Source organism: Pieris brassicae, chromosome 3 (assembly GCF_905147105.1).
Source record: "Pieris brassicae chromosome 3, ilPieBrab1.1, whole genome shotgun sequence".
In the NCBI taxonomy this organism is placed as follows: Eukaryota; Metazoa; Arthropoda; class Insecta; order Lepidoptera; family Pieridae; genus Pieris; species Pieris brassicae.
Window position 1 is genome coordinate 7,136,090 of NC_059667.1, and position 27,726 is coordinate 7,163,815.

Genomic DNA, 27,726 nt, shown 5'->3' on the forward strand with positions numbered 1-27,726 from the left:
CATTGATGATAAAATAATTTTATCCTGCGCTACCAAGTATTTAACAAGGTAAAATTTAGGCAAATTTTAGTAAACAAAAATAAGTACCCGGTTAAAAATTTACATCTATAGAGTACAGTGAATGTTACCTAAAAGTTTAAAACTAGTAGATTTTTTAAAACTAGTTATTTTATAATCAAAAATCATGTAAGTTTTGTACACGTAAAAATTCTTAACTCTATCTAAATTGACTATAAATTTAGACACATACACTTTCCGAATAAAAAGCAAAAAAAATTGAGTAAAACAGTCTTGCGACCCCGTCTCTCTAATTATTAATTATAACAAGTAATATGTACGTATATAGCGCGATATTTCTAACCAACCTTTTGTACCTATATGTAGTTTGTATTTATTATTTTTCAACAGATTTCGAGCCCCTTTTAAAGGAAACTCGACCCCCCGCTTGAGAAACGATGATCTAGTGGTCATAGATCTGATTCTTTACAAAACTGTTTAGGTTGGTAACAAATGGTCTCGCGAAACAAGATTTTAAAAATTAAGTGACGACACATTTTGTTTGGATATAATGTCTGTGGGCCGTATCCGGCCGAGCTAGGCTCGCCAAAACATCCTGTGCCGAGCTGTCAAACACCTTGAGGCCAACGACGAAATCTCATTCCAAAAATAAACATGCCGTCATATAAATTTTTCAAAAAAAAACATCTACATAAATATCATGAAAATTTTCTCGTTTTATTTTCAAATACATTTAAAATGTGTCAAAAAGACGTAACCATTACTACGACACTCATTACAAGGTAACAAGTTAAATACAGGAACATAAAACTAGTCAATTACATTAGATAATCTGAATAAAGTTTAACTAGACACTGCATATTTATTTTAATAGTATTAAAAGTACTTGACATTTATTACTGAATTATTTTACGACATTTACATTTAGAGAATTGAATCTAAATAGGTAATTAATAGCATATAGAACGGTCACTGGAACTACTGGTTATTCTAAAGTTACGTTTTTGTGTAGGAACATCCTCGATATTTCATGTTTACCTTATAATTTTGTATACCATCACCTTTATCTCTATCAAAATACAGTCTATTTCTCCATTTCTCCTTTGCTCACTTCAACTTTCGGATCTCGAAGAATACGTTTTATCCTTAGAAAGTTCGCGATATAAATATATAAAGAAATTATAATCGGCTGTATTGCCACCAATAGGAACTTACGTAATTCAGTTGCAAAACAATTTGCTAAGCCTAGTTTTAAGGAAATAATTCGCGCCTTTAATAAATAAAGATTTATGACACTAAATTCATGTATGCTGAATTATCAAGATCTTTAATCTTGAGACAAATAACAATAACAAAACAGAGCACAGCTGTGAATTTATAAACTACCAGGGCCGGTTTTAGACGTCTGGAGGCCTCGGGGTAACAAACGACAGGACGCCCCAGGCCCCAAATTTATTTCCAAATAAAATGAACAATTCTTTTAGTTTAAAGAACATATAAAAATATATCAAAAGAAAAATTGTTTACTAGTTCACTAGTCGGAATTTAAAATAATTCCGAAATCTCTTTTGTGGAGGACACGTACGGACGCACACACGCACGGAGTGCGTAAAATATATCAACAATTGGATATCGTGACAACAATAAATATGTTTAATTTGGCACTCGTTCTTTGCCCAATTGGGTTTTTGGCAAAACAACCTTTTACCCGAAAGGGGGAGTGGGGAGGTAATCTTGGTAACTTTTGGCACTTTGAAGCCTTCTTAATACATATTTTGGCACGTGTAATGTTTTAGTTGGTTTCTTTCTCACTTATAAACTCCGTTTCTAAGCAATTTCTTGAGAAGTTTTCAAGTCTTTCTCTCTAAAGATAATATTTTAAATGCTTTTTTTAACAAATCAATTAGAAATGATGTCCAGATCAGCGGCCGTACTCTGTAACTTCCAATAGTGAAAGCTGATCCCGTAATTTCTATATGCAAGTTCGAAATAGTTCTCTCAATATCCGTAGAGATGATATCGCACGAATCATAACCAATTATCAGATCGGAATCTCTATTGGATGGTACAGTAAGGACTCTGGAATGTCACATTTTTTAATTACTGACAATATATTTTTACGTGAAAATTTTGTACGAAACATTTACGTATGAGATGTTCACGTGTGCATAACAGTAGTTCTGCGGGAGTATCCTTTGCGTGCTGCCCCATCGCCTTTCGCCTCACACTCCTTACGAACCCTTGCAATTATGTCCGCAACTAATTTCTCCTCTCTCAAACGCTGTTCTTCCCATTCACTTGATGTTTTGTCTACTGTGTCACCTAGTAAGATCAGAATATTGTAGACCACAAAAAATCTAGATTTTATATTAATATTCTCAATATTTATTTCTGCCGCGTTTACACGTCAATAAATATTGACGAGATCTCAAGGATCACGATATAAATTGACCACCTTTTTTGAATACATCTAGAATACGAAAGCGAGATAAAAACCCGTAAAAACAGAACAAAGCAGCTTTATTGCTGTTCAGAGACACTCTTTGTGTCTCTGAACAGCAATAATTAATCTTTAAGGGTTCAGAAACAAGAGTCAGTGCAAACTGGGACTCCCATATGTCAAATTCAATACATTAACGCACAAGAGTTGGACATCGCTATGTCCCATTTCTTACCTTGAGCTATGATAGTAATATGTATATACAGTAATCTTCCTATAACATGAATGCCTATAACGCGATTTCCGTCCTCCATATAACGCGGATATTTCACAAGTTATATTTCTGTACTGTGAAATTTATAACGATTTGTCCAGTCTATAGGATTGTTTTTCCTACCTTCAAATATTAGAGCAATTACCTAGTCAAATTTCATCCGACGTACTATAACTTAATCCACTTTTTATACTAATTTAAGCGAGCAACTGGCTATGTGTATATTAAACGTATTCATTCATCAGTTCCCACATCATCCATAAAAAAAGCGATCGCTCAGATCCGTCCAACTATCGCCCAATAGCTATAACCTCCTTGTTTTCCAAAATAACGGAAAGCATTATTAACGGACAGCTCCTGAATTTCATCATCTGACGTCAAAGCAAAATACCATCCGTATCCCCTTGACGACCGTCGTTATGGCAAGTTCTGCCGCATACCGACACTATGTGGATCCAGCTGGCCACTGAAGTATTACCGAACCAATTCGACTTAGGGTTTTCAGGAAAAGAGTGTACCAAGTCTTAAAAGCCGGTAACGCAGTTGCGAGCCTTCTCGCAACGTGTGTGTCCATGGGCGGCGGTATTACTTAACATCAGTTGAACCTCCTATTGAATAAAAAAATAGCTCATTTTCCACGATACAGCTGACTATTTCTTTTCAGCCCATTAAGATGTTAAGAATTTATGTAAAGGTTTCAGTTACTATTACTTTTTTACGAGTTTTGCAACCTCCAACAACCACACCCACTACTTGGGCAGCTGACAGTTCGTTCGCTTAGTTTAAAATTCAAAATCATTTATTCATATATAGGTAACACAATGTACACTTATGAACGTCAAAAAAGAAATATGTTTGAAATGCTTCTAATTTTACATTAACTGCCAGTCCTCAAATTAAGGGCGTAGAACGGAAGAGAAGAACCGGCAATAAACCACCACTCTTTTCTATAGTCATATAAGATCAACTACCGATGTTAATTCCGCCGGCTTAATATGACTTTTGTATTTGCATAGCTACCGGATTGTTGGTATTAACCTGTCTATCACGCGCTACAATGGTACTCTGTGGATACGGATGTGCGACGAGCGCTTTGCAATTAAAAAAACGTACAATACCGATTTCGGTATATATTTATATTCGCTGTAAATTCACTCACCTTTATTGCTAAATCGATCAGGTCTTTTGCTTTCCATTTTGATATGTCGGATGATTTTAATGGAAGGTGGTTGGAAATTTGGCACACTCGTTTTGGGGATGGACATTTCAGGATCTACCTCATCCTTAATAACGGTTGTACTCTGGATTACAGGAGTTTCTCTTGCTATTTCAGCTTGATTGTTAGTTAAAATGGGCATGGAGTCAGAATAATCTTCGCTGTGTCTGCTGGCGATGTGTCCTATGTAGCCTGTAATATAATATAAAATAAAAAGCAACAAAAGGCTGTCGTCTTACGTATCAACTTTTATAAGTTATGTTAGTATTAACTTTTAAATAAGAGTGTATATTTAATCCGCAATTAGATCAGTGTTGGCCTAGTGGCTTTAGCGTGAGACTCTCATTACTGAGGTCGTAGGTTCGATCCCCGGCTGCGCACCATTGGACTTTCTTTCTATGTGCGCATTTAACATTCGCTCGGGGAAGGAAAGCATCTTGACAAAACGGGCTTAGACCCAAAAAAAAGTCAGTGTCAGTCATAGAAGGCTGATCATGTACTTGCCTATTAGATTTACAAATGATCATGACACAGATACAGAAATCTGAATCCTAAAGAGGTTGTAGTGCCACTGATTTATAATCCGCATTTAGCCACGTACAATATTGGTAGATATGATTTTCATAATTGTTCAGGTTGTTTTGTTTCTATTAAATGCAATTGTATCTAGGCGCTCATTAAGCTTCGTATTACTATTGTATATAGAGTAACTTATGGAGTAAGCTCCTGGAACCTAAACTCTTTAACGATTTTTTCAATACGCTTCGATTTTAGTTAAATAAAATGAAATAAGAAAACTGATATTTCCATCTTTACCTCTGTCTATACGTACCTTTCCTACTTTTGAAAAACACGCGGCACTTATCGCATTGAAATAACGGCGTGGGATTTAACGGGTGAATTATATGAACTTTATATTTATGTCTGTACCAATGCGTTCGACTCTGCAGCACCTCACCACAGAGCTTACAAATCACTCTACCGTCGTTGCGTATCATGTATTCTAAAAGGTCGTTACGCACACTTTCTTTTGTATCATCGTTATCTCCATCCTTCTCCGCTTCATTGGGGACTTCTGATAGAAAATGTACGCCAGCTTCTTGGGTCTCGTTTTCGTCTGTTTCTATTTGTTCTGTAAAGGTCTCGCTAGTGTCTTCGGTGGACAAAACTTCTAATGTTATGACTGGGAAGTTGCTGTCCACATCGTCGTAATATGTTGTTTGATATTCTGAAAGCGTACTTACGATTATATATATCATATTATTCGTATACAATCCAATATCATTATTCACTCGTTAATCAAATATTTATTTAACAATTTTAGTTTATGAAATGTAACATGCACCTTATTCACAAAGTTTTAAGGACGTTTACTTTTCACGGGGGTTCTATAATAAAACAATCTTAGAAATACATAGTCATATTGAAATCCTTTCAGCTAATATGTATGTTACTACTCACATATCCTTAGCGTTATAAACACTTCGTAATATATAAAAGATAACCCAAGAAAATATAACTAAAAATAAAAACATAATTAGACCATATTTTTTATTTAACCGTAATTTGTAGTGTACATGATTCGCATTTGTTTATTGCGATGGTAAGATTCATTTTCTTATAACTACATTTAAATTTTTGTTACAATTTTTAATAATACAAAGATTAAGTGTTAAAGCTTTGCTATTTGCAATTAAAAATACCTATAGTAAACTTTTAATTCAGTTAAACTGTGGTAGTATTTGTTAATAACAATGATTTATTATATACATCGTGTAACATTGGTTAACCATATTAAGAAAGCACAATTAACGTGAGTTCATGACGATTTCAATTTCATTAAAGCTCCGATAGTTTAAAATTTGCTACAAATAAATTTATTTTCCATATAATTAACCAATATACGCATGTATAATATAAGTCATGAAATGTATATTAACTTACGTAATACTTTAAGAATAGTCATAAAATATGAATGTACTTCTTAACTCATTTAAAATGTATACAGACAGTTCCCTAACAGAAAATAAAACAAGCAAATAATGAGAAGGTAAACAACGTATGATAATACTAAAATAATGAAGTTAAAACAAATATACTATACTCTAGTACATTATAGAATATAAAAAATAATCAACATTTGCAAGTTATTGCACTAACTAATGATTTATGGACGTTGAAAATAATTTTATTGGAAATCTTCATTTAATCTTCAAAACTTCTCATGTAGGTGCCATAAAAATGATTACATGATCAAACGAAAAGTTGACGTTGATTAGGAAAAGACGACGTATTCCGAAATGTCAAAATCTAGACATTTGCTATATGTTAAAACTTTTTGAACTGTATCTGTGTATGTTAACACAATAAATGCAAGAATCGATAACGACAATGGAATACTCGCCTACAGCTCCTGTGCACTTATAGAGTAATACTTCGTCTATTATTTATGACCCAGTCCGACTCTAATCATTGAGTGGTCCCCTTTATTATGTATTCTATTAAACGAAAATCTCAAATTTCAAAACGACAGATTTTTATAGAATTAAAGGAAAGTTAGATCCTGTTTAAGCGAGAAATAAGCATAATGCCACTCAATGGAAACCATTCAATTAGTCTACACATAATCCTATTACAGGCTGCCAAGCAGCAAGTAGAAAGCAAAATGAAAATGGGTTAACAATGTACAGAACAGCTAACTTAGTTAGCTCTAATATCACAAAATAAAATACTAAAAAAAAAACCAAAAAAAGTGAACTGCCCGGACGCAATAGAAAAGTTCTAATAGGCATAAGAAAACTATAGGTTATAAAGGCTCGTTTTGTGCGAGTTGACTGGCGCGTACCTATTTATACCTAATTAAAAAATCACACTGAATTAATTGTTAATACCTTAACGGTGAATATAAAATCTATAACGATAAAGTTTATACACCCTCTATATACATTCCTTATACTTATAACATTAACATTAAAATGTGCGTAAATTTTAAACACAAACTATAGTTGTAACCATCGTTATTAAAATATAATAAATTTGTGCTTAAAACCTAAAGTCCTTATAATTGCTCAATTATTTTTGACGTCTTAACTTATAAAAAAAATCCTTAACATCGATATTAAAAATATCTTCATTCTTATCAATGGAAGAACTGCTGATTGTCGTTGATTGGATCCTTAAACTATACGAATCCCATCCTAAAATAATCTATAGATAATATGAAAATTATTAGTATTATTGTGCTATGGCACTCTTACCCAGTAGAGATAAACTTTTTAGTAATACAAAAAGACAAACTTTAATACTAAAAATATTAATTGAAGTAACAGTGCGTTATGCAATAACATTTCAATCGTTCATACACAGACTCTCTAATAAAATTCTTTCTTTAATTGGATAAATTCTGATAAACTCGTTTTCTTTTGTTTAAACACTAATAAAAATTTATTCGAAATATTAATGTAATTTTAAACTATAAATTGTCAAAGGCACACGAAAATCTAGTATTACAACAGTAGACAAGTTTCAGACTTTCTAAGCACCTGTTATCATTTTAGAATTATCTGATATTCATATAAATCGCCATATTGTGGCGTAACTGGCCCTTATTTTATTGTCTAGACCACACAACCTGGTTTGAAGCAATTAACTTCAACAATAATTACATATTAAATGCATAACAGTAATATTGGAAATATAAAGTGTTGTTATATATTAAAATTTCACTCCAAAAATAGAACGAGTACGAACTAATCAACTCTGGGATACCTATAATATAAATCTATCTTATATAAATTGCAGTTAATAAAAAGGCTTTTAAAGGCACAAACAGTGTCCATAACACTTGGAATCAATGGTAAAGCCATCTACGCCTGAGCAGGGTCAGGAGAAGATTGCGGTATTGAGCCATGTGGAGAGCCGGAACCCACCGTTTCCAGCTTAATTCCAGGCGGTAGCTGGCCTTCGAGTCCCGGTAATATGAAGTATGTATTAGGTGGATACACGCAATCTTTTGGAACGTAACATTCATGTGTCATTTTCATGTGATTTTTCATTTTGTCAGGCCTAGAGAATTCTTTACAACACACGGGGCAAGGGAAAACCTTTCTCTGTTGGCCCTCGTGGTAGAGGAAGGCGTGTCTCTGGAATGAATACTTGTTTTTGAATGTTTTCTGTATGTTCTCCTTGGCACATTCAGTGCATTGGTATACTCCTTCATTGACTGATGCGTATCGGAACAAATTTAGGCCTCTCACAGACATTTCTGTGAGTTGTTCAGCGGGGTCGTTGGATGCGGAGTTTGCTCTTCGCCGTATCCGTCTTCGGACGGCTGGCCTTTGTCCTTGATGACCTTGTACGGTGTTATTATTAATGGAATCGTTTTGGTACTCGTTTGATGTAGAAGCGGCCTGCGCGGCGAGATTGGCGCGTTTCCCTTGTCTTTCGTTCGATGGTGAAGGAACATACCTGATGTCTTTGCTTTCGAACTCAGGAGTGCCGCGTCCTGAAATATTGTTAATGAATTCATTATTATAAAGTTTATTAATAATTGTAAACTAATTCTCTATAAATAAAAGAATGCACTACACTAGCAAGTGCAATAAAGGTAAAATAAAAAACAAACATAAAATATATTAAAATTTATTTGTTCAATGAGTAAATTACACCGTGATAAAAAACAAAATAAAACTTTTCTGGACGAGTTCGTCGAAATTGACATCTGTCATCTGTCATAATAGAATAGCACCAAACTACAAAACGTAGATAGAAATACGAACTCGTCCATGAAGTATTAAACAGAATAATCTAACAAAAATTAAAGAATAAATTTAAACGTCCGTAGATACAAAGTGTAACTTTAACTCTATACTTATTTTAGAACCGTTTCTAATAGAATGAACAATTAATAAATTAGAAAAACAAAAAAATTATTAACTATAATAAAAATAGGACTCAACATTTGCATTTGGAACTATTTCGGCAAGTTATGTCATCCACCTTAGGTAGGCCACCATTACGACAAGATAGGCTTTAAGGTTAAATAGCTGCCTTTAAAAATATTTTTTTTCTTAATCTCTTAGGCTTATACATAAAACAGGTCTGATAAATATTTAAAACAAATGAACGTAGCCTCGTATCGAAAAATGATAAGGATAATGAAATTAAAAATTCAAGCGATTTGTACTGAACCAAAAGTTGATAGTTAAGAATAAATTTGAGCAAAAAAGCTTTACAACATAAACCTAGCTAACACACCATCTATGAAACGTGAGATAAGGTACAATCAAAATACCTACCTGATCAATCCCCTCTTCGTGACTACAAGAACTTACACAGAAAATTCACTCCTTTAGAAACAACACAATTTAATCTATATTATAAATAACTTATACTAATCTTTATTTAATAACCCGTGTTGTTACTTTGCTACTATTAATATTAAATATAAAATTAATGAATTTGTAATAACGTCGTTGTATCACCAGTAACAATATGATCATGTCAATTTACTTAAACCATAGCAATGAAGAGGTACAGACAGGAACAATTAAAAGACATCACATAGAAATTAAAGTACGCATTTATATAAATAAAAGGTAAAATAAATTAACGAAAACAAAGTAGAAAAAATAACATTGATTAAAACTTTAATATATTTTGATGTAACTTTTATTTTTCTTTAAAGTTTCTAAAAATAGTAATTAACATATAATTATTGTATACGATTGTATTTTGTTTCGATAACAAATAATGCTAATAGTGTAACTCTCAATTCTAAACTTTTCTAAATTTAAATACAGTTTGCCTCCTCTATTGTCTATGTGCAATAACAAAAAAAATATGGAATTAACATTTGGCTAAGGTCTATTTCACAATATATTTAATGATTCATAATTCGCGTTGAATAACATTATATATAACCGTATATTTAAATAAATAAATAAATACTAGACATTACATACAATACAAAGCAGCTACGTAAAATGTTTAAGAGTCGCTTTTGCCTGCTCCGATATACTTCACACCGTCTGTCAACCATAAATATATATATCTCTTATAGTATGTGCATCTATTTTAAGAGTTATATAATAAGAATTATTAATGTATCTGGCATATATATAATAGTAATAGACTGTTCCCTGCAAAACTTACATCGCAACAACCTATAATAACCATTTCTAGGGCAGCTAATTAATATATTTCATATTTTATAGAGAAAAAGGAAAAAACAGCCGTTACTATTATAGCATGATAAATAAATGTACCTCGTACTATTTAAAGATTCAAATATGTTATTTAACAATATTTAAGAAGCATATTACTATAATTGCTCAAGATAGATCTATATATGTATATGAATCGTGAATATTCTAGGTAATTTTATTACATAACCTCTGTTTTCAACAATTTCAAAATAAATATGTATCTTTGTAAATAAAATATGTCATTCTATATTCATAGAGGAGCCCCGTTCCGTGTTATAGTGCTCTGAACGGAATAGGGCGTAATATGTTTTTCAAAATAACAATATTAACAAACAACATTTTGTTTAGGGACATTTATATTGTCGCATTATATGCGACATTTCTTAAGTTTAATTTAGCACCAATTGATGATATTATATAGCAAATATATTAACGAAAAATACAATTATCAACATTTGAAACTAAAATTTCAAATATGGAAACACCGATACAGATATTGGGTTTTTCATTATTTTTATGTTCAATGAGAAGAGAAACGTATTGGGACATAAATATCTAATTAAAGAGACTGCTACAATTTTAGTTTTCGACATTTAAGTTTAGGCACTGGCTAAATTGACTATTGTAATAGACACTAAACTTTACATTAGCCTCAATATATTAAGTTTAAATCGTTTAAGTACCTAACCAATGTTCAAGATAAATTTTCTTAAAAATTTATGTAGGGTACAATAAATTCGTTATTAAATTTTTGAAGAATTTAACAGTCTTACAACAAACTATCTGGCGACGTTGCCTAGTCAAAAACTTCACATCGTTTCAAATTTTGAGTAGTGGGAAACATGAGATGACATCCCTAAATACCTACGAACTACAATTTTTAACTACTTGGGCCTAAAGTTTCTATCCTAAGGAAGCTTCTTAAAATAGATTGTAAAGTTTGAATAATGAAAATAAATATACACAATATTCTTTGAAAAATCTTAATCAACTAGTAGACGAATTAACTTTTAATATAACAAGTAAAGGCACACTAATAGGCAAGCATTCCCTGGACCTACTAATTACGATATTTGAAAATTGGGGCCAACTTATTCGACTGTCAAAGTCAATTAATTTATATCAAATCTCTACTCTATAACTGAACTCGTGTCTATAATATGGAAGACTACATTGCATAAATAAATAAGTACAATCCTTAATAAGGCATTTTCCTAATACAGAAGTTAATCATCTCATGGTTCCTGCATTATCTCCCAAAGCACCTTACTAAAATCACTATAACAACAGTGTTGTTACAAGTAAAATATAATTTTTTACTTTCGATTTAAGTAATTTTTCGCTATAATATACATTTATCATCATTTTGATTAAGGGTTTCGTTACAAGCACTGTAAATATGTAGGTATAAATTTGTCTACTTAAGGTATTTATGTTAGGTATTGTCTTTAACATTAATGTCCTTTGAACGAAACTGTAATATGACGTAAGAAATAAATATGGAAAGTATAAATTAAGATTAGTAGCTGCAACTAATAAAGGAACTATACGCTCTTACTGAAATGAGATTACCTAAGTGTTTAGCTATTTAGTTGTAATTTCAACAAAACATACAACCAAAAGTTTATTTTAAAATTAACCTTAACTTATTTAAATCATAGCCCACATTGAGTTATAACTTCGGAGAAGTTCAAAAATGTCTATTATAACTAAGATCACTAAAAGGCAAGTTAAATGAAAATGCATTTCACACTACGTACCCAAGGCTTAATAAGCCTTTTTGTAAGGAGTATAGCCTCTAGTTTAAATATTCTGCTTAATAAATATAATTTACTTATGTTACAAAAAGGCTCTGCCGTTGGTATAATAAAATAATATCTAATCTATACTAATTCAGTTCAATGAGAATTGCGTGTAATCAAATAAACTACATTTGAATCACCATGAGTAGTTACTTTGTACCCTGAAATTTTTGTAAGTAATAAAATTAAGTAACAAGTGAGTGCAAAATAACAAGTAAATTATAGATTTTGTCATAACTTTGAAGTTCAGCACTCTAAGAAACAATGTAAATAAATAGATTAATATAACAACAAACGACCAACGTCGCTAACACATCAACAATCTTATTGATAAAGTGAAACTCAGAGCTCGAAATCATTACTCGTTCAAAATTTTGCTATGCGACATGAAATCAGATCAATTCAAGTTCAGGAAAATTAAGATTCCTGCTTAGCAGTTTGTTCGTTGACATTTGGCTGATTTTTGTGTATAATCTTTAAGTGTGCGATCATGTTATCCTTGCGAGTGAACTCTTTGAAACAGATCGGGCAAGGGAACACCTTCACGTCCTTCTTGTGGGAGGTTACGTAATGTCGACAGAAATTGCTGATGTGTGTATAGACTCTCGCGCATATTTTGCATCTGAAGACATTTTCGCCTTCTTTGATGCAGTAATCTCGCACAGACTCATTGGTTTCCTCATGATAGTTGCCGACGTTACCCATATTATTCTTCCTTATGGGCGAAGGAAATATACGATGTTCCCAATTAGTTTGAGATAAGTCTGTTACTTCATTATTAGCCAAATTAAGATTATTTTGTTCTAATTCGGCAGCAAAGAGCTGTGTGGCAAGAGCTGGCATCAAAACGGTTTCGGGGGGAAATTTGTCAAAGGTATTTAAGGCCGGGTTCAGGTTAGAGAGCCCCGATAGTTGATTGAATAAAGTTCGAGCCCTGAATTTTGACATTTGGGGAAGTATTTTTTTACTATTCTTTGGCTTCAAGTTACGACCTAGTCTGTGCTTTTCATCTGTGTCTTTCAAGGGACCATCTTGAGAGTTTGAGTTTTCGCGGCTTCTCTCGGGATTATATTTATATTCAATAGGTTCGTTGTATTCATCTGTTGGTTCTGTTAGTTCCTGTTTAATTGACCCGTTTTCAATGGAAAGCACTGGACCATTAGATGAGAAATTTTGTTGTATTTCTTCTTTTGGTACTTTTGCGGTATCTGAAAGTATTTATTGAAAACTAATGTATACTGTTCAGATGGTGCTCGAAAATTAAAAAAAATATCGCGCAATTTATTTTTTTGATGGAATTTAACATTGCATTTGGAAATATTTTAGCAATTCATACAACAGTTCTATAATATTTCCAATTTGCTTCAGATGAAGGAAAGCTATTGGGAATAAGCCTTGTTTTGTTTTCCCTTTACTTTACGTTAAATTATATATTTATTATGGAAGTTCTAAGAATGAAATATTATTACTCAAATATACCACACCGAAAATGCCCCTGGCCATTCCTCTAATAGCTCTCCCCGAAAGCAGAAAAGCAAGCAAAAGAATTCATTCTTTTATGGAAGAAATAAGCATTAAATTTTCGATTACAACAATTTTATAGATCACTTACCCCGTTGAGAAAAATAAAGTAATTATATAATATCACTTCACTTTTTTCACTCATAGAATATTTCTCTTAACATCAAAGCTTATATCCCATTAGCTTTTCTTTTATTCAACGAAATCTATTGGTCTACTGTGTACGTCATTTAGCAGTGTTAGGTAAATGAAAGGGAAGATTATAATGTATTTACAAAAGGACAAGCCAATAAAGTTGTTTTATTCATTTCTTTTTTCGCGTTTATGTTTTCAAACGAAATCATATCAACGTCAATGTTTGCTTACAGCAGGCTAGACAAAATGTCGAAGGGAGTTTTATTAACTATCACCGTTTTGTAACTACGCTAGTACATACCTGCTGATTCGGAGTCTTTGCCGGAATTCGGAGCTTCGTTCGACTGCGCGTCGTCACCCTCATCAATCATGAGTGCCTCTCCTCCGTCCTCGCCACCCGATGTTGCACCGTCGTCTTGATTGAAACCATCCATTGACATTTTAACCTCGAGCATTTCAGGTGATCCCCGTATTAACTGGTCTCCAGCCCGGTTCGTGACGTGAGATGCGGTTTCCGGTATGAATTCACCAGGAGGACTGGCCGCGGTGTTTAGTGCGTCACTTGAACTGCCACTTAGCTTCCTCGGCCGACCCCTTTTCCGCTTCGGTTGCATAAGCGCATTCCCTAATAGTGGCATCAGTAAGTTTGGCGGTGCACCTCCGCTGGGAATGCCAGATGCAGGCCTTTTCTGTTGCATGTATGGATGTATTCTATGCAATTGTGGCGGCGGCGTGTGCGCGGTTGTTTGCTGTTGTATTAACGAATTCGTTAACGCCGGAATATCGCATTTCTCCTCGTTTACTTCGGTTAGGCCTTTTATTCTTAGGCTCTCTGCTACCTTCAAGAAAGCAGTCAGTCGTTCTTGATCGACACTCACCTCTCCTCTGTACATGAAGTCGAGTAAACTTTTCATGTCAGAATAAGGGACATCCTTTAGTATAACTATAGGATGTTTCTCTTGATGGTTGACAAAGAGGGCTTGGAAATATGGACTGCAAGCTGATAAGACCATTTTGTGTGCTTTAAGCAACTGGCCGTCCACCGCTAACGTCACATCAGTGAATGTCTCTGCGTGTAATAATTGATCAAATACGGACAGCATATTTGACTGGTGGTTGTTCCACCTCAAACAAAATCTTTGCGTGGCCATTTTTACTCAGTATAAGTTCTTTGGAAGATAGTAAATGCCACTCAGGCTTAGAGCTATATATATCTACAATATTTCAGTGTATACATAAGTGTTCTCTCTTTTTCGTGGATTCAACAAAACTTTAACAATGAATAATGTTTACATAAAAAACATTTTTACTTTTCTCATAGTGTTTTTGTCTGACGGGCGCGAGGGGACCTGAAAAGGGACATAATTATACTTTTAACCAAATGTATTTTAGATATAATCTACTTTCTCGTTGTATTTTTATTATAACTTCTAATTACTTTAAATATTGCGTTGATTTTAGTTCGAATAGCGTTTTAGCAATAAAACAAAATATCAATTAACAAATGGTGATGTTGCTGTTTAAAATAATTAATTTTTCAGTTGTCATCAGTAAAAGAATCTTTAACTTCGAGAGATTTTAATTTTGTAGTCAATTAGTTTTGCTTACAATGTTCTAAGTATTATCCAGACGTACATATCCTAATACAACGGTAAGTAAAAACCTGAAAGACAACTAGTTACACAGTAATAAGAGAATACGAAAAAAGTTAATAGAAAAGGTCCAGATCCAATGATATTAAAATAAAGCCTGCTATATCTATGTTTAGGTTAACAATATTTAATATTATTCTTAAATACAGGTATATAATACTATATAAGCTTGGCTCTTTCCACTCCTATTCCTGTGTAAATATAACGTCTCGTTTTATAATGTTATTTAATAAAGACATATATTTAATTATTTCCGTTAGGATTTGTTTATATAACATGGTTTCGGCATGGGTATAAAAACACTACGTAATAAGAGATGCGAAAACTTGATTTTGTATGAATCGTACATTCATAACTGATGCATGCGCATACAAAATGTAATGAATACTAAATTATCTTTTAATGAGTTGCTTGAGACTGGTTTCCTTAATGTTTTTTGTAAAATAAATAAAACTTTTATCTCCAACAGAAGGCTCATACATGGAACCATAGATTTAAATCAAGGTTAAAAATTGAGGGCGCCTCTAGCGGCAGCGGAAGGAGAATCTGTGCAACGGAGACGGAGAGCACTCAGCGTAGCGCACTGCAGTAGGAAAACATTCAACGATGCTATATAATCGTATATAACTATACACATAATATACCTATAGAGGTTATTTAAAAAACATTATTTAATAAGCATAACATCACTAACCGGCAATTCAAGCCAAGACCTATTAAATGTAACTAGTTATTCCAATAAGAATCCGACTAGAATTTTTAACCTGATTTTTGGAAATCATTATTTGCCGCATATCCACAGGTGCTGACCACAAAATGTTATCGCGGTATGGGCGCACGAATTATTACTACGCACCCAGTCGAGCGCGTTACATTACGTCATCACAATGGCATTATTACCTACGATATCCACATTAAATCGACCGATACCATGCGATAAGAACAATTTATGAATAATTAAAACACTGCACAAACTAAGAACGTACCACACGTATCTGCACTACAATCAACTCGACCCTTTTATGGGAATGAGAATCAGCCCTTCCGCCATAGCCCGAGTCCGCGTATACACGGCACCCCGCTCACCCGACGACTGACAACCCCGCGCGCGGAGCACGGCCCGCTCCGCGCCTCGAATATCACAAAAAATACGTCGTCATCATCGAAATGGCGGCAGTGGATATATTCAGCGCAGGGTGCACGGTAAAATATTGATTTATTGAAAATTATTGATTTACTCTCCCGGCTCATATTGTATGTTGACAGATTAGGGATGACTTATAAATATGCGAACATCTCAAAATGGAGGCTACTTCAGCGAATTCAAGGTTAACATATCTCTACACTGAAAATTATTTTAGATTAAGTTTTCAAAAAATATATATTATTTTCTCTCGCTAAAAATAGCTGTATGCATAATGGATTACGGTTAGAACGAGTTTTAATTTTAAAAAATTAAATCCTACCCGAACCTATATCCTTATAGAACATTCATGGATATTTTAAAGATATAGCTTAGAACTAGTTATAAAAATAATGTATATTACAATAATATCAGCCAATATGAGTCATTTGACCCTGAAATTTTGTTACATACCTACCTTTATAGGTGTATTTATTCAAGGGATGAGTTTTCCACGTGAAAAACATTAATCCATCCGCGCTGTCGCCATGTCAGCAACGTTTCTATCTCTGTTCCTCTCAGGCAGGGTGAATCTAGCGCCTCTCAGCGATTATCGCCGGAGATGACCGACCGCCACTTTTCACAACTGTAGAACTCGACACCGAATGGAAAATAGACCGCGGGGCGCACTTTTTTCAATTAATCACACTAAACACAATTTATGAGAAAAAAATATATTGTCCACTCTTTCACGTTTTAAAAAAAGTCTAAAGGATCATGTTTCAAGTCGCGCGCGAGATGTACCTAACTCGGAAGTGTTTTTAATAAAAATGGCCTGCCGCCTCGGCGGGAGGAGTGGCAATGGACAATGAGGTCGGTACCCTCTCTCTGGCACCCGCGCGCGCCCCTCCCTACCGCACAGGGTTAGAAAGTTTCACGAGTGTATCGAGGAAAACACTGACGTTACTGGGTCCTGGAGGAGCTAATTGACAGCTTTCACACCCCCACAGCCTTAAATATACAAGTGGGGATAGGATATTTAAATCTATAATATTATTTGTGCTGTTACTGTAGGGGAATTATGTTAAATATTACTTGACGTTCCGTCTGGTATTTTCCGGGATGAAAATAAAAGTTTTAAACAACGTTGCATATCGTAACCTATTTTTAACGTGTGTCAGGACTAAAGCAGATGAAATCTCTCTGTAGAATACACTGATAAGGCTTATCAAACACTAGTCGTTTGTAGAATGAATAAAGTTTGAAATTCTTGAATCTTTAACAATATTTATCGCAAAAATTGCTGATTATACTTGAACTTTTTGTTTTTATATTCACGCCACATCTTTGTTGAAACATTAACCATTAGAAATATCTTTTTTCTAGATTTTTTTTAACTTCAAACAGTTATCGCGTCCAGGGCTCCGCGCTGATAAGTTAATTTCAGGTTTGTTACCATATTTTGTATCTATGTGTCAGTATTCATAGACAACAGCTTAACTGTCTATTATCTATGAAATTTTATTCCTGATTCAAAATGCCTGGTCCATGACAATAAAAAATATAACTACAGATAATCAATTAATTATCAAGCGCATGTCTGTTTAATGTCACACGTTATCAATAACATAGAGTTGGATAATAATATGCATTTAATAAAGATACTTAATATATCCGAAATTCCGTTTTGTTATAATGATTAATCTATTGTATTTCTATATTAAAGATTGATACCTAAATAAACTCGAATATTACTTTAAACCATTAAACAAAATATTGTCCTATCCTTTTAGCATCTGCATATTATTCGATAGAATATAAGCTATTTTAATGTTTTAAGCTTTAGACAAATATGTTAGTATAACTAAATAAAAAAAATATATAAATTATTTACATAATAATTATAAGTTTATTTACATAATAATAATAAGTTTATAATAATAATACATAGCTTCAATCCGTTTAAAAAGTGTTTTTCTAAACGTGTAAAAGCTATGTTAACAAAAGACAATACTATCTCCTAATGAATCCCTTAGTAAACATTTAAAAATATTTGATCCAATCCAGAATAAAAACGTTGATATCGATTATACCAGATATAGGTAACAACGTTGACCTGACCCAGGTCACAAAGTCGCTGTAAGCTGTAGTCCTTACATAGAGATGACCCAGTTTTCAGGCCGTGCATTCGCTGCATAAAAGCTTGCCAACACACTTTCACGTTAATAACAAACATGCCCTGAAATCCTGAAAAAATTTAGGTCACACCATTAAATTTGTACTAGGCCTATTTATGGGTTTTGCTAACAGGTTTTTTTATTATGTCAACACTTCATATTTTATATATACTAAACGTATTTTCGTAGGAAGGGGTTTTAAATTTATGTTAACTTTAGTAAAAATTGTATTCCCTTCTAGTTACGCACAGTCTTCTGTATTTTAATATTGTGTTTCATTGTTAACGTGATTTCTAAACTTATTTTCTTAAGTTATTTATATAATAAAACACATAATTTCACGAATAAATACGTAGCTCCATCGTAGCCCGAATAAAGCCACGCTACAAAATAATTCAATATGAACAGAATCCATTAAAATCACAGAAAAACACGAAACTGCAGTGGATTGTGTAGTTTGGATGTTTCGAGAGTTCAATGAATAAGCAGATTCTTACTAACGGCGCAGAAAACGGTCGCTGTTAACTGTTAAAATGCGCATAGTAAAAGCTGTGAACAAAAAGAAATCCTTCAGCTTTCTAACACCCGTTGGCTCATGCATGGGATCTATGGCCTCAAACACCTGACAGTCATAAGCGCGGTTTTGCCGTAGCGAGAATTACGTAGAAGTATGCACTGTCAACCATCGTGTGTAAGCAATTTTTGTTTGAATTTGAGGCGAGGGAGGCATGTCAACGATAAATACTATTGCTACGTGAAACGGAATGTTTTCTCAATTCATTAATTAATTGCATGGTATAAAATTTAAATACTAGATATCTTTAAACTCAATTTAGACTAACCTTGCTCGAATTCTTAAGTTAATTTGAGGGGTGGTCGTTGAAGCAAATTAACAAGTTTTATACGGCATTCGAAACCTTTTCAAATTCATCAAATGTCTTTAAGTTTAATGACTATGCTTTAATTTTATTAAAAATGTATATTTAATTCGGTAGATAATTACTGAATCTTTACGCAAGTTACGACATAGATAATAATTATATTTTTATATGAAAAGCATACAGGTTAAGGACCTGTCAACAAAAGAAATAGTAAAGAAAAGAAGATAATAAAAAAACACTTAGATTAGAGTAAAGTTGTATCATTACTAACGTGACCAGACGTCCCGTTTTGAACGGGACTGTCCCTTTTTCCAATTACGAGTCCCGATGTATTGACATTTTAGGCATTCACCGGCCACCTAATTTTGTATAACTTACTTTAAGGTATTGATTACTCATTATTATTAACATTCGTATTAGTTTAATGTTTTATTGTAATTTAAGGTACTTAATATACATTAGATCTAATGGATACATAAATTATACCATTAATTATATTTTATGCAACTTGCAATTTGATCTCATTTACTCTATTTAGAATTTGTTTAATCGATTTTTTTATTAATAAGTAATATGATGTAACAACATTTATTAATATTACATTTTGTTTGTATAAATTTATTGTTTTGTACTGTTCCACGTCAAAGTCAAAGTCAAAAATCATTTAGTACACTGATAAACGTCAATAAAAAAGAAATATACATTTAATGCTTCTAATTTTACATTTACTGCCAGTTCCCAAATCAAGGGCGTAGAACGGAAGAGATGAACTGGCAATAAATTATTCGCCACTCTTTTAAATCAAAAGTTTTTATTTTGCAACCATAACACCATGTCTTTATGAACCACGGAGGATGATCACGACGTCCATAGTGAGGGGACTAGCGTCTGTATGATTAGTATACCTATTGTATGTATATGACTTTTGTTATACCCAAACATATTTTCAAACCAATTAAACATGGTTAAGAAAATTTAGTTTTAAAGGTTAGCAACCCATTTTATTCTTGAGATATAAGTTATAGTAAAAATCAATCAGAAAGAGTCTTGAACATTCGTTATTCATAAGGACTAGGACTTTAGGACGCAATTCAAAAATAATGCAAGTAATTAAAAAAAAAACTATTTGTGATCGCTTTTATGTTCTTGCGTTTTTCTGAGAAACGTCGATCTTTAGCATACGCCATTACATCTGATTTCGGTTCTACAATATATATTATAGTCCAATTATTACGCGTGATAATTTCCTTGTTTTTGATATTTTAAAAAATCAACAAATAGTCAACCGCAGGGTAATAAGAAACATTTTCCAAGGCACTTTTATCCTTTCTTGTTTACCATCGATTTGGACAGTATATATAGCATTATCTAAATCTACAAATAAAGCGCATTTACTATGCAGTTTTCACGTTCGTAAATCGAGGTTTTTAAGTAAATTGTAAAAGGGCCCGTCCTGCTGGATTCGGTCCGTGAAGTAACGGTCAGGGTTGTGGTTCATTGACTCGTTTCGGACGTTCAATTTTGTACTGTTAGAGATCTTACGAAGCAATCATAGACGCAATGATAGAAATCTCCCGAGGCAATGTCCTTGTTTTACGCTAGACCACAGTATTATAAAAAGATTTGCTTTCTAATTCCTATATTATAAAGAAACGTTGCATTGTTGATTTGTTTCCTATGTTTAAATGGCAATAGAATATTCTTCTTTTTTATGCGTTTCATTTGTTCCGAAACAATGTTGGATTTTATCGTCGGATTAATGTTTTAGTGGAATTTGCATCAGATAATTAAAATAAATTTGTAATTAGTTGCTGATTATTTGGATGTTATAAAAATACTTTAACATAATCTAGTTAAAATTATTTAAGTGATAATAAATAAAGACGTTCCCAATTTAACTCATTTGTCTCTTTCTGGCAAATTGTATAACTGTTTGATGAAAAGAGAGAGAACAGTGTAATATTATTATATTTATTGAATAAGACTAGAATTTTATACTTAGCTCTGATACAAGACAGACGCTGACTCAGGAATCATGTTTGCATATCATGTGATTTTGCATCTGTATATTTCTGCGAATTATGCAGTGGCGACATTGGTACAAAAATGTGAATAAAAAATTTGTTTAAAACATTACGGCTTGTTATTCATTAGGAATAATTGTACAAATCTGGTCATTACCACTACATATTACAATTGACTTTTATATTGAATATTAATTTAAAATACATTAGGATAATGGTATTGTATAATTACTATATAACGATGGAGAAAAAATAGCTACGTAAAGGTTTTCTTTAGCACAGAATAGGTATATCATATGCAATTGGTCATAAATTTAATCTATGATATAATCTATAATATAATTACAATACGAGCGATGTCCATAACCATAGACAATTCCACCGTTTCGATAAAGCAAATATTGACAGTTAATTAAGTCATAAATTTCGTTCTAAATTTAAATAATACAAAAAAAAACTTTTCTTGTTTTAGCAATTCTTAGGCCCGCGTTCAGTAACTTTGTCACATTGTTTTGAACATTATCAGAACTTTTAAAGAATTCTTCTCTAAAAGTTTTTGGTATAAAAGTAGATTCATGTCAGTGATTTTTGTACTTGCTGCATTTGCAATGCGCAGATGTCGAGCTAAAGGTTGTTATTGCTATACGTACCTAAAAAAAAAACCTACAACGCAAAACCTTGGTAATTTACATGTATACTATGTTTGATTTTTATATGAAACAGAGACACAGACTTATTTCCATTGGAAATATTTTATATTCCTGATCCGATGCCTTTTATTGCAATACTTGATTTCAAGAGACTCCAAGGACATTTGGTATTTGACTAATGTAGGACTTAGCTAAGGTATAACTTGTTTGGGGTGCGGCAGGGTTCCTGTGCCCGTCTCGATCTTTATTTCCGAGAAGGTCTAGCGACACTCGGCCTGCTATGTCGTGTGGTATCTAGGTAATTTATACTGCAGGTTCAGTTTAGGCATCGGTAGAATATCTATGAAATACTAATTTACAATTACTTTGCGCTGTATTAGAGATATCTTGTTAAACAATTTTTAGCCTTTTACGTTTAATATTTACTAATTTAAAGAATACAGTTTTTGCTGTCAAACAAGGTCCACGAACCAATTCGACTTAGGGTACTTCAAAAGAGTGTGGCAATTTTTAAAAGGTCGGCAACGCACTTACGAGCCTTCTGACATACACACATATGGGCGGCGGTATCACTCCTCCTGCCCGATTGCCTCCTATTAGGTTAGGTAGTGTCAGTCCACTACCGAGGCGGATACTATGTCTTTGGCCCGTTAAATCGCCTTACGCGGCATTTCAGAGTAGTTTTATTGTCTATTGACATAGATTAAAGAATTTCCTTGAGCATGCCATGCGCTTTTTGTAAAGTAGAAACAATCAAAGGAGTTGAACACCCGTTACCGTCCCGTTACATTGCGACTCATCATTCTCACGAGACTTTTGATGCTGAATCGATCATTGCAATCGTTGTTTAACTTGTAAATATGACAATTTCATTTGTCGTTTCGTATTAAAATTGTTGAGTTTGAAAAGCACCGAAGGTTTCATCAGTACGACAGTTACCAATTGGTTAGATTAAAGGTGAATAAGGTATACCTGCTGTAATCTTCTAAATTATTAATTATAATATTTTGTTAGTCTACGTGAAACATTATCTTCAACAACGCGATGTTTTGTCGCGATCGAAGTGAATGGCGAATGATTTTAATGGAATTTCCTATAATAAAATAGGAAATAAAGTTAATTTAATTACAATCCGGTCTCAAATTTAAACGTAGCCTTTACTGACTTAAACTCTTAAAGGTTCGAATGACCAGTGGGTCTGTGTACGATGTTTTCGCACGAACCCTTCGTGGTACGGTTATGTTGGTATCGCTGAATGTGAAATATTCGTAGTCACCCGATGTCCGGCGATACAATTAGCGATAAACAATGATCGACGAAACATACAGACCACCTCATCCCACTATATAAATTACAGGGTACCTACTTACAACAAAACAGCTTAGAAAATCCTTGGAACGAGGGTACAAGGCGAAATAAATGCCAACGCGTTGAGTGGTTCCATTGCGTCAGCGCAGGGCCGATTTCTAGCTCTCCCACGCCGCAAGGTCATTGAGGATTGCTCCTACAGCCTACTAAACACCACAGCACGTAGCTTTAATATTGACTTTTCAATCTGCATTTGCGTATGAACATTAGAAATTGTTATTGGTTAACAGTATTCAAAGCTGTAAAGGCGCGTAATGACTTTCTAGCGTTGTTACTTTCATATATTTAGGATGATAAACGATGCATGTTTTATTATCGTTTTATGGTTATTTTATGGTTCGGCGAGTCGATCAAAGGGATAAATCATAATTTAAGCGTAAAGCTAATGCGTTGGGACAATGTGGTGCTGATTTGTGTGTATTAATTTAATATTGCACAAAAACTCAGTTTCACTTCTATTTAAGCCTTGACTTGTTTAAGCTATCACGGAATTTGGAGTATTAAGAATATCCATAGCGCTAAATCACCTGCATCAGTCACCACATACACACTCACGTACATACACTTTCATACTATCACACAACAGCCTAATTAGGTATAACTAAATGTATTAAATAATTTTTATTGACTTTTTTAATATATTCCCTATATTTCTGTACGCGGCTGAAACGTGGACCTTGCGATATCTTGAAAGACAGAAAATAGACGCTCTGGAAGTGTGGTGCTGGAGGAGAATGCTTGGGGTTTCGTGGACCGAGTTTCGTACAAATGTCTCGATACTTCAAGAACTCGGTATTAAGCAGCGACGTTTTCAACAGTACAATCTCGCATCCTTACACTCTTCGGACACGTATCTCGGCGTGGTGTTCAGTCCATAAAACGCCTTGTCGTCCAGGGGAAGTGGAAGGCACTAGACCGCGCGGAAGGTCACCTACGAGTTGGACTGACCAGATCAAGACTGCCGTAGGAGGTTCATTGAATAAGTATAATAATTGACCTCTAATAGGCACCAATGGCGACACGTCGTGAAGCGCATCAATTCTGCACCTTTTTATACCACTACTACATAGCCATCAAGCTACCGACCGCGTCAAGAGTGTACCAGATAAGAAGAAGAATTGACTGTTTCCTTGCGTAAATGTTTGAATATTTTTGTATTTATTGTATACACGTTGGCTTCTTTAGTATAATTGTTTTTGTTATATATAATTTATGTTATATTTAGGATGACGAAATAAATAATATTCTAATGTTTACAAAAGCATCAGTAAAAAATGTAAAACGCTCACGAACAAACTCTTTTTAAATAATTAACTAGTTTTTGACGACTTCTCGGTAGAATCCACTTTCCGAGTCGATGGTAACCAAACATTTGATATTTGTTAATACTACTTTGAATTTCACTAATATTATTAAAAATATTAAGATGAATATTGTATTTTAATTCTATGTCGCATTTTTAGTTTTCAAAGATACCTTGTTTATTACATAAGTTGATTATACACCACCATTACGAGACCTTGAAAGGAATCGCCTACATAACATACATATCTTTACATAAGCTACCTTTGTTTACGAGCAACTACGCAATTTGCAATCTTATTACGAACGACAGATTATTCAAGTTTGTAAACTGTATCTGTGCCGTTAATGTTTATGTTTGCGTATGTATAGGTAGGACATAGATAAATAAAACCCACACAGTACAAATCACAAACCCTCTCTGTTAAAAAACAAATTATTGCGTCGAATTTCCACCTCTTTGGTGGTGACCTCCTTGAATGTCATAAGCTTATAGACGTTCCTGGCTAGACATAGAAAAAGAAAATGGATGCGTCAATACTTATAATTTTTATTGGTATATACCACTTATGAGTTAGGGGTTCATATAACTGTAAAGTGAGTTAAAAAATTGTATTAAATAAACATAATTATTTCTGTTCCTGGTACACGTCGTTTTTTAATTCTAGAACATGCCGTTTTTCTTAAAATACTTACCTTTAAACTTCAGCCGAGAAAAATCCTTTGGTGCACAGCCGGGTTCAAACACTAGACCTCAAAGTTGAGAATCGCACACGTAACTACGAACACTGCTTCATATGTACCACGAGCCGTTCATTTAAAAAAAAATATGTATTTAATTTTTAAATACTGTGAAATAAAACTATTTTTGATACCATATTAATAAAGAATAAACATGCATATATTTATATGGAAAGTTATTCTTCAATGATCTTAATAATTTTCTACAGTAATGGAACAATACGAAGAGAAAAAAGTGTAGGATTTCTCCTAGATTTCCACGATGTCTCTAGTAAGGAAGATTGTGTGCATTTTCTCAAGAAAATACATTTTATGTCTGAGACTTATGTCTTTATTACGAATACGGATAGAGGTTTTATGAAAGTTCATGTATTCCACATTCCTTTAAATAACAATGCGAGAAAATATGTACTAGCAAAATATAATAATTATCGGCTCAGGATCATTTACGTTTGTACAAAAAACAAATATTGACCAACTTAAGGTTTCAGAAGAATGAGTTCTTACAAAATGACCTTGTTTCGTCTATAGTTTCGACTTTCAAGAAATCTTTTAATTTGTATTTATCTAAAGACAATTATGTACCTGTTTATGCAACTTTATCTATGGGTTTAGTGCCATAGAGGTTTTGATAGACGGTGTTATACCGCGCGCGCACGTGAGAATGTCCAGTTTGAAGAGGACAGTTATACTAACCGCGTTCATGTTAGACAGAGATAGTGAATTTGAAATTAGGGTGGTTCCACGTGAGTTCGATGACCTATCGCGTCTGTGATTTTTATATTTTAAATTTGGTACTCAAATGACCACAGCATCTAACATAGACTTTTTACTACGCTTTTTACGCTTGTGTTAATTACGTTTCCTGTATTATTATTATTTTGACAGCTACTATCTACGCGGGTAAAGGTTCAATAGCCGATATAAACATTTTTGGAAAGTCCTTTAAAACGTTGGTTCCGATAAGAACGTATAATTACGAGTCTATTTGTTGCATGTTTTTGTATTTAAAAAACTAATTACGTATATGGAAACTATATACGATATGGTTACTTCATAAAGTAAGCTATAATATATTTTTTTTCTGTATACAAATTCTTACGACCTATAGCGTGTTCTAGTTATTTCATAGTATTTGCTGAGAAAGGAAACATAACAGGATACGTCTTATTAAACATTTATCATTAAAATGTATAATCATAAAAATATTGATAACGCGGTTTTAAATTAAACAATTATAACTTATATAACAGTTATTTAATGTTTGAAAGACATAATACAAAGATTATTGTAATAATGATGAAATTCGAAATGTAATTTATTTATTATATCAGATTTTAATTAACTCATATATAGATTACGGAAGAAAGAAAGAAATTAACTTAAACATTATTTAGCATTGAAAAAAGACAGCTTGGTTATTCTTTCCATAGATTTATAAAAAAAAACAAATAACAGCACTGGTTTTCAGCCAGTCATTCCATAGAACAATTTAACCTGCGCCGGCTAGAACCTTCTACTATAAAACTATTGCCATTATATAAAAAAAAACCTTCTACCAAAGACTTATTTATTATTAGGTAAACATTTTTTTTAATCCGTTTGTGACGTCCATGGTAAATTGCTAGACAATTTATTAAATGGTTTTAAATTAAATTGTTAAAAGCTTATTTTTGTACGAGTTATGAGTTTGACAGGTTCTTTAGATTCCATTGAGAAACGTCATGAAATACCTTTATACTAGCTGATACCGATCTATTTAAACTATGAAAAAAGCCTATAGTGCCACAATACTTCATGGATTACTATTTACATCATGGATTATTATTTATCACTAAATGAGCTATCTTTATAGTCTGTATTAGTTCGTACTTAGTATTATGGTTAGTAAGTATGGTCCCTTGTCGAAATCGTACTGTATTTTGATATATGGAAGTAAAATTTCGCAATATCGTCTAATAATAGTCTCATTTCTGAAATTACGGTAAAATCGTGAAGTTAAATTAATTTTGTTTCCACGCTTCGAAATAACTATGTGCTCCAATAATATTAAAAAATGTGTCAAATTAAAATCTAATTCTTATTGCAACCGAATTTTCGGTACCGAGCTTTCCGCCTTTCTCTTCGTTACTCAGTTTTGGAGCCTTGTGATTGCGCAAACGCTTCCCACACGTGCATCCGAAAGGCACTCATCTT

General features: G+C 33.2%; 1 protein-coding gene across 6 annotated transcripts; it reads right to left on the reverse strand.

Moving 5' to 3' along the window:
* Nucleotides 1-860: 860 nt before the first annotated feature.
* LOC123707581 (protein tramtrack, alpha isoform-like) lies at nt 861-17,206 on the reverse strand. Of its 6 annotated transcripts, none has more exons than XM_045657745.1 (5): nt 16,866-17,206; nt 13,914-14,961; nt 4,781-5,176; nt 3,892-4,140; nt 861-2,340 (listed from the first exon to the last, which is right to left on the reverse strand). In XM_045657745.1, exons 2-5 carry the CDS (start codon nt 14,761-14,763, stop codon nt 2,177-2,179), a joined length of 1,659 nt encoding a protein of 552 aa, XP_045513701.1. In that variant the 5' UTR covers nt 14,764-14,961; nt 16,866-17,206; the 3' UTR covers nt 861-2,176. The 6 variants fall into 6 exon arrangements, with proteins under 6 accessions (XP_045513701.1, XP_045513700.1, XP_045513699.1 ...); XM_045657744.1 differs by having other exon boundaries at nt 16,862-17,206; XM_045657743.1 differs by lacking the exon at nt 16,866-17,206 and adding an exon at nt 16,251-16,402.
* Between the last annotated feature and the right edge of the window lie 10,520 nt (nt 17,207-27,726).

Bases quoted from the DNA above. Each gene is read 5' to 3' on its own strand.
- LOC123707581 (XM_045657745.1), bottom strand. From the start codon at position 14,763: ATGGCCACGCAAAGATTTTGTTTGAGGTGGAACAACCACCAGTCAAAT. The intron at 5,177-13,913 runs GTATGTACTAGC...GTACGCTTTCAG, and splicing joins CAAAGACTCCGAATCAGCAG to AATATCAAACAACATATTAC. The intron at 2,341-3,891 runs GTGAGTGAATTT...TGATCTTACTAG, and splicing joins TGATCGATTTAGCAATAAAG to GTGACACAGTAGACAAAACA.